Below are 8,768 nucleotides of genomic sequence, written 5' to 3'. Positions count from 1 at the left end.
TTATCTAGTAAATAGATCTGATGAAAAAATTAATAAAATATATATATATATATATATATATATATATATATATATTATGTGGGTATGAGCAGGGCCGGTTCCGAGATTTTGGAGGCCCAGGACAAATAATAAAAATAGATCCCTAATAAAATAAAAAATTAAAAAGAACATCATTTATTTAAATTGTAAATAGTATCAACAACATAAAAAATAGTCATTTATCCATGTAAGTAATATAAAGGAAAATTGTTGATGATTCGTTGACTATTATGATATGACTGCGAGTGCATGACCAAAATGGGGGTCTGTTTACTCAAAAAAAAAACAAAACTATTTAAAAAAAATTACAACAGAATTGCGTTTGAAAAAACGCGAACGAATACTCACTCGTTCGTTGGTCACTCAATCATCGCCACACCCGTATAGTTAGGGCGGTAGGGTTTTTGCATTGATTCCTCTTTGGCTTCACCATCCATCGCCACATACAGAAAGAGTTTTCTTCTTGTTGCCGTAACTAACTAACTAACAATGGTGAAACCCTTACAACCAGAGAGATCCAGACCATTAACGCTGAGAAGACCTTCTTATTCCAGGCCAGTCCACCCACGCCGTCACACCGGAGTTCGCATTGTTGTCGCCGGTGACAAAGGAACCGGTAAATCATGCCTTATTCGTACCGCAGCATCTAATAAATTCCGTAACAAAATCGATTCCGTTTTGCCTCCTCAAAGGCTACCTATTGATCTCTTTCCTGATATTGTTCCGATCAGAATCATCGACACATCTTCCAGGTTTGCATAATCGATGACGTATTATATATTGCTTGTGAAATGTTGTTAACAAACCCTAATTTCAATATTCTACTTGTGATGTTTGTTTGTTGCAGTGTTGAGGATAGTGATAAAGTTGATGAAGAACTAAAACGAGCTAATGTAGTTCTCCTCACTTATGCTTGTGATCGCCCTGAAACACTTCAAAATTTGACCACATTTTGGCTACCTCATCTTCGTCGATTAAAGGTTCTCATATTTCCTTTTCTTGTTTATGCTTAGCTATGAAGCACAAACACGCGCATTGACACCCATACTAATTTAAGAAAATGACACCATTAAGTGTAATAATCATAAGTGTCGGTGTCTGACACAGTACACGGCTAATCTGAGGAGTGTCCGTGATTCATAGATGCTTAGACTTTAGACTTTGTTTACGAGTTGGTTTTTGGCTATGAAGCCCCCGATACTCCAAAATTGGGGAATATCCGGTTTTGATATGTGTCCCGCACGGCTTAAACGTGCATAGCATACGACTATGTTTAGCAGATACAGACCGATAAGTTAAAGGCGTGGTCTTTTGATTATTTTTTCACCCTGTTTTTACTTTTTTTTCTTTTAAAAGATAAAAGAATAAGAAAGAAAGAAACAAAAATATATAAGATGTGTAACTGTCGCTTGTTTTGATAATTTCAGTCATGTGAATGTTTCTCTATTATCAATTTTAGTTATGCTTATATAGTGTGCATCTATATATTTAATTATTTATTTATTAAAGCATCTTGGCTGTATCCGTATTGTATTTGGGATTCGTAGGGTTTTGGAGGACTAAATCTGTATTTTGATATATATATATATATATATATATATATAGTTAATATTTTAAAATAACTGAAAGAAGAACATGAGACATGATCATATAATGTATCAATCACACTTAGGTCATTTTTTAAAATAATTAAGCCTCCCCTCCAAAAACCAACTCAAAAACAAAAGAATGTATGTATGCTTGACATAGATATTTTACGTAACTTCATCAACAGGTTAACGTTCCAGTAATATTGGTTGGTTGTAAACTTGATCTGCGAGATGAAGACCAGCATGTGGATCTAGAACCAGTCATGTCACCAATAATGCAGCAGTTCCATGAGATTGAAACATACATTGAGTGTTCAGCATCTAGGCATATCCAGGTTGCAATCAAATTCCTCCTTTTTTTGAAAGTTGCTACAATTATATATGGATTTTGTGTACATAATTAAATTTCCTTGTTGAAGGTCTTGGAAGTTTTCTTCTTTGCACATAAGGCTGCCCTGTATCCCACCATGCTTTTATATGATCACGAGTCACAGACTCTAACGCCTCGATGTAAGCGGGCTTTGAAGCGGATTTTTGTCCTCAGTGACCGTGATAGAGATGGTGCCCTTAGCGATGATGAACTCGATGATTTCCAGGTTTTAATTTTTGCTTGTTTATTATCTGAGTATAATAGTCTGAGCCCTTGTAGCTTGAATATAAGCTTGTTCGCATCATGTTATGGTGGTATGCTGTAGTAGGTTATTATGTGAAAAAATCTAACAAACTATCTACAGGTTAAATGTTTCGATGTTCCTTTTCGACGATGTGAACTTTTGGGTGTAAAAAAGGTCGTGCAGAAAAATTTGTCTGATGGTGTGAATGAAAAGGGACTTACTTTGAAGGGATTTCTATTTCTTCATACCCTTTTCATAGAAAAAGGGCCTATTGAGACAACATGGGCTGTGCTCAGGAAGTTTGGATATAATGATGATCTCAAGCTTTCTAATGATCCAATTCCACATTTGAAACGTGCACATGATCAGGTGTTTCTTTTGAGATGAATTGTGGATTATGTTCTTTATACGTATGTTATATCTGTTTGTATTCAATTTGTTGATTTGTTGACATTAAGTAACTTACATTTATCTATTCTCATTGGATTTAATGTCTGCAGAGTGTTGAATTGACAAATGAAGCAATTGATTTCTTGAAGACAATCTTTAATGAATTTGATGGTGATCATGTATGCCATTTACACAAATGCCTCTGAATAATTTCACTTTTTCATGCTGCTCCCCAATCATTTTCTCAACTGAATTTATTGTCATACAATTTGTAAATTAACCATATCTTTTCTTTCCTCCAGGATGGGATGTTGCAACCTTGTGAGCTTGAAGAATTGTTTTCTACTGCCCCGGAAAGGTAGATTACTCCTCATTTTTTGTGCTTAGATACGTTTACTTCATTATCCCCGCTTTCAGGGTAGATTTATTTGCACTGTTTTCTTGAATTTCTTCGTAAGTTGGTTGGTAATTGGGCAGTGTGGTGTGTAATCTTACTTATGATGTGCAATTTTTCAAATGCATTGATGCTTTAAGGATACAATATATACTTGTGACTTTGCTTCTTCATTGCTTTTACAAAGTGTCTATGATATTTTTTATATGTGTGCCTTTCCCGAGTTTGAATGTCAGTTAGGACTCTTGGCAATGTAATTTGATATTTTATGATTTTTAATTGCAGTCCCTGGATTGAAAACCCATACAAGGATGCTGTAGAAAGGAATGCATTTGGAGGACTATCACTTGATGCTTTTTTGTCAGAGGTGCACAAGTTTTTTATCTTTCTCTCTAGTCCCTGTTGAACAATGTTTGTAGAAGAGTGGTGGGCTTCTATGATAGTTTTATTACACAATTTGAAAAGTATTATGACAATCAAGGTGGCTCAATTTTACATGATGTATGACTGTATATCTGGTAGCGCTGTTCATGGTTTGGTTCTCAATGAAAACTGTATCAAACCTAACAGAACTGAAAAACATATATATTAAACTGAGCGATACTTGTTAGCTTGAACCGAACTGAACTCGGTCTTTGGTAAGGGAACTGTGGTTCGTAATTATAGAACCAAACTGAACTTATACTTTGTTTACAGTGGCTAACTATATACACTAACGCCAAATGATGCTGAGGTGCTGACCAGCCAAAAATGCATGAATAAATAATTAAACAGCTGTACTTTGCCTTTTTCTTTCAATTGTCATTATTCATATTTAGAATATATAATTTTAATTTTGTCAATTTTACTAATTTTACTCATCAACCATGAAAGAAAAATATATTTTCACTAATATCAAAGTAACTTGTTGGTCACTAAAAAAAGTTAATTACAGTAAAGAAAACCAATGTGTTGGCATCTCATTTAGTAAATTTGTTTAAGTTAATGAAATATCAAATTCAATAAGTTACTCAATAAAATATCAGACTGCATTCAATCATCGGATTATTCATTCACTGAATCAACTCAAAGAATAGTTGCTCTTCAGCGATGAGACGGTGGAGCTTAATTGTTCAATTACTAAGAGTGATAGAGTTTCTGGTTCGGTTCAGTTTGCAAGTTCACCAGATTAAATTTCAAAGTTTCGGTTAACTGAACTAAGTTTTATGACGTGCATTCAGTTCATGAATTGCCCCAACATGTCAGTTATTTTAAGTTAAGTTCGGTGCAGTTCTAAGGTTAGGTGTAGTTTGTGTAAAACTCTGAACAGCCCTAATGTCTGGTCTGTGTATCTTTTCAGTGCATATAGCATTTAATTTGCATCACTGTTGTTTTTTTATCTTATATATATTATATGTTTTTTGAACAGTGGGCACTCATGACACTTCTAAACCCAAACTTTAGTGTGGAGAACTTGATATACACCGGCTACCCTCGTGATCCATCATCTGCTATCCGTGTGACTAGGAGGCGACACGTGGATCGCAAAAAACAACATTCAGAAAGAAATGTATTGCAGTGCTTCGTTTTTGGGCCTATGCAGGCCGGAAAATCTGCATTATTGAATTCTTTTATTGGAAGGTATTTTAGTTAATTTTAAGATTCCGGGTAACACAACTTTAATTATCGAGTATCATCTTATTGTTGTTGAATTCATAATGCAGGCCGTATTCTGAAGCTTACAATCCGACCGATGAGGATCATTATGCTGTGAATGTGGTTGATATTTTTAGGGTAAATGATACGTAATTGACATTTGACAATGACTTCTTATTGTGACAGAAAAACATTTTTTTCTTTTACCTTTTCTTGCACCGAAGTCTTCATTTGATGTATTCATTTTTCATATCTTCCAATTCATGGTTTATCATTTTGTCTACAGGAAAACAAAAAATATCTTGTGCTGAGAGAGATCTCTGAAGCTGGAGTCAAAAAGTTGCTGGCCAACAAGGAGTCTTTAGCATCATGTGACGTTGCAGTTTTTGTTCATGACAGGTGACCACTAATATTTAAGTTCATATCAGCATATGATAGAAATTATAGATAACCTTTTTTTTCTGTTATAAGAATAGGTTTCACTATTAAATTCTGACGTTGTGCCTTTGGTATATATATAGAAACTAAAAAGCTATAACTAGTTTCCGTGTTTTTTTATCTCATAAGCAACTTCTCAACATCTGAATTTAAAAGCATTTAGAAGAACTCCACTGTGCACTTGGATGAACTTCCTAAAAAAACTTATAGGATGAAGATCACAGGTTCTTAGTTGATTTTTCAAACTGCCAATTGTGGATACCCCCTCTAGTCTCTATTATAAACAAAAATACCTAATGTTACACGAATTAAGAATTTTAGTTAACTGTAATTAATTTTCTTAAGGTTATCAAAAAAGTAATAGTATTTCCTACACTGTGTACGTTATGGAAACGTGTTCCACGAAAACAAAAGGGTTATTGGAAAATAAAAGCATATGTAGTCAATAGCGCGCTATAATGGAATAGTGTAGCTATGGTAGGATTCGGCCCGACGCCATCTCCGCACGAGCCTCCTTCAGCAGTGGCGGTTGTCATGGCTGCGAATTGCGGAAATACTGTTATAGCAATGTAAAAGCACTGTAGTAATGCCTAATGGAGATGAGGAGTTGGAGGTGGTAAAAAAAGAGTTGAATCAAGTGATGAACAAATAATATCGATGTGGTGGAAATTAGAAGGGAAGGTGATGCATATGCAGATGTGGAAGCATGATTTTGATTACTTTTAGAACTTGATTTTAATGGCATGTCATTTTGTTCACTTTTAGAACTTGATTTTGTCATTTTGATGGGTTGTCATTTTGAATACTAGCGATTTTGATTACGTTTAAAACATATTTTGGTGGGAAATGACAGTTGTGTATAATTATTAAGTATGATTGTCCCTTTAATTTTGTGTATATTTCTATTTTCCCTTATCGCATTTTTGGGGTTTGGCGCTGTGTGCTGCTATCTAGGATTAACAACATAGATAAAATCTATATTAATTAGGGATGACATTATTTAACTAGGGTGAAAGTAATTAAATTTACTTGTATATAATATGTTAAGAGCACCAAACTTTTGTTTTTTGGGTTTATAATTGAAATCGGAAGTAGTACAAACATAAGCTTCAAACAATTTTAAAATAAGATTTATCATTGCAAAAAAAAGAATTTATAAGTTAATGTGTTTGCATGGTACTCATTATGTTCAAATTTACAACTCATCTACTGTAATTTAATGTTCGTGTGGTCTGGACTGTACTGTTGTATAGAGCTCATCTGACCATATTCTTTTTAGGTCTGATGAGTCTTCGTGGAAGGCATCATGTGAACTCTTGTCAAAAATTGTTGGTCATGGAGAAGAGACTGGGTTTGAGGTGCCCTGCCTTATAGTTGCAGCTAAAGAAGATCAGGATTCATTTACAATGGCTATACAAGAGGCAACTGTGGTATTTTTCATTAAGCTATTCATTTATCCAAACTTTCTGATTAGCAATAACTATATAGCATGTAGTAGTCTGTGTATATGTATAGCAAACAAAGGCAGAGAGTGAAGAGCGTACTGTTATCTTTTTCGTTTATGGCCTTGTGGGTATAGCTGAGTGTTAGAACAGATTGTCAGGAAAAATATATTGTATTTTGATGTCTTGATGTTTATCCTGCATCAACTGTTAACATGCTATTCTGTTTTGTAGGTTAGTCAGGACATGGGAGTAGAGGCTCCCATGCCAACCAGTGTGAAGTTGGAGGATTTCAACAGTATATTCCGTCGAATTGTAACTGCTGCTGAGCACCCTCATTTAAGCATTCCGGAAACTGAAGCTGGAAAAACCCGCAAGCAATTCCGCAGGCTTATAGATCAATCTCTTATGTTTGTTTCAGGTATATCAGTTTTTAGGCTTACTTGTTAGTTGTTCATTAAGTTCCTTTTGACTCTATATATTGAAATCGTTCAATCTTGTAAGCTAATTAAATAAAATGAATCCATTAACTTGCTTAAACTTTGGGTAATGTGATTTTTTATTTTTTTTATAAGCATTTGGGTAATGTGATTTGTTGTGGTTCATGTGTTCTCTTTTTCGGTTTTATAGCTCGTTTTGATTTTGTAATGATTTGTCATGTATACCCTTGAGGTCTTATTGTTATTGGACGACTTGATCTTCGGTACCGATATCTTGAATTTTTTATTCAATTTTTGACTAGTTCTGCTTTGGAGTTATGAAAAATATTAATTTAAATCACAATATAAGTGTGGCTTTTGTTTCTTGATTTAATGATTTTACTATTACATCATATTGCAGTTGGACTTGGAGTGGCCATGGCGGTTAGGCTCGGTGCTGCTAAGAAGAATGGTGCTGCTAGGAAAAATGTGTCTGGTTAAAAGTCTTGTGAATGGGTCATGATTCATACCTTGATATGGATGGAACCTGCTCTTGGATTAAGTTACTAATATTTGCAGTACGTAGTTATAATAATTAGTATATCATATAATTATCAGTGTAGTGGTTGTACGCGTTGGTAAGATATTGAATTTGAAAGACAGTCATGCAAGTAATATTAATTATAATTATAGGTTACTATAAATATAAATACAAGTAATATTAATTAGAGCGTACAATTAGAAAAAATGTAATTACTGTTCTATTGACAATTGAAATCAGTTTCTCATTTTGAGACAATTTTATTTTGCAATCAAATAGTGAAAAACAATATAAATTAGTCAAATTTTTGGCTTTTTAAATTGGCATAATTAATTTTTTTGTCAATTAATTTAATGGTTAAACTCGCTTGAGTTCGGACTTTAAGACATGCAAATAATATCTGGCATTTGAGCTATGCTATTTATCGCGAAGAAAATCCCACGAAATTTTCACGAAGGAACAAAACGCTTGGTTGACTAACCGTTTGACTGTTTCTTTTCCATTCTGATTTTTAGCACTCCAATTGCAAACATCTTCTTCCAACTTTTCCCCCTATTAAGCTTAAAGCACCACTTCCACCCCCAAGTCTATGAATTTCATCATCAGTAAAGGAATAAATGGCCATGGATGTGTAACATCACATGTTTCTGGGAGCTTAATTTAAGATGTTTGTTGCTTTCAGCCAACAGAAACACAAATATGACAAATTTATTCTATTTAATTCTGATTCCAAAGTGAAAATAATAAAATTAAGCCATTAAGGAAGAGTTGTATATCCCCTTCATTTCACCATATAGCACAAGATTCTTAAAAGTCACTTCGAATTTGAGTCAAGACCCAAATCTGGAAATTGTATGCCATGGAAGCATGGAAATGGAACTATGGAAACTGAAGCGGTGTTGAAGAAGAAATAAGAAATAAATAAATAATTGAAAAAATTGGAGAAAGAAACAAAACGCGTGGTAGCTAAGTTGTGCACTTGTCTTGCCACCTGGTTCGTGATTTTCTCGCGAAACGGTTTTCGCTACATTGACCATTTCCCCTAGCATTTACTAACTAAATTGCACTTACAATTACAAGACTATTTTTAGTTTTTTAATAAGGCATATTACTATAATAAATAGGAGACTTGAATTTTATATTACAATCTTATTATTACCAAATCTCATCATGAATTAAAATAGAATCAAGAATTGTCACATGTTTCCATTTTCAAACCAGCACGCAAGGAAAGTTAGACTCTCACATTTAAATGTAGAGAAATGTG

General features: G+C 33.9%; 1 protein-coding gene across 1 annotated transcript; it reads left to right on the top strand.

Annotated features, from left to right (window-relative positions):
• The first annotated feature begins 299 nt into the window (after nt 1-299).
• On the top strand, nt 300-7,772 carry LOC123906797 (mitochondrial Rho GTPase 1-like). Its single transcript, XM_045956793.1, has 14 exons — nt 300-791; nt 887-1,019; nt 1,814-1,963; nt 2,048-2,224; nt 2,363-2,611; nt 2,743-2,811; nt 2,935-2,990; nt 3,312-3,393; nt 4,435-4,646; nt 4,730-4,799; nt 4,948-5,060; nt 6,379-6,529; nt 6,776-6,962; nt 7,382-7,772. Exons 1-14 carry the CDS (start codon nt 529-531, stop codon nt 7,459-7,461), a joined length of 1,992 nt encoding a protein of 663 aa, XP_045812749.1. The 5' UTR covers nt 300-528; the 3' UTR covers nt 7,462-7,772.
• Nucleotides 7,773-8,768: the final 996 nt, after the last annotated feature.

The sequence above is a fragment of the Trifolium pratense genome, linkage group LG2 (genome assembly GCF_020283565.1).
Source record: "Trifolium pratense cultivar HEN17-A07 linkage group LG2, ARS_RC_1.1, whole genome shotgun sequence".
NCBI lineage: Eukaryota > Viridiplantae > Streptophyta > Magnoliopsida > Fabales > Fabaceae > Trifolium > Trifolium pratense.
Note: the sequence above shows the minus strand (reverse complement) of the source record. Positions and strands in the feature narration are given on the sequence as shown.

Bases quoted from the DNA above. Each gene is read 5' to 3' on its own strand.
- LOC123906797 (XM_045956793.1), top strand. From the start codon at position 529: ATGGTGAAACCCTTACAACCAGAGAGATCCAGACCATTAACGCTGAGA. The intron at 2,225-2,362 runs GTTTTAATTTTT...AACTATCTACAG, and splicing joins ATGAACTCGATGATTTCCAG to GTTAAATGTTTCGATGTTCC. The intron at 2,991-3,311 runs GTAGATTACTCC...TTTTAATTGCAG, and splicing joins TTTTCTACTGCCCCGGAAAG to TCCCTGGATTGAAAACCCAT.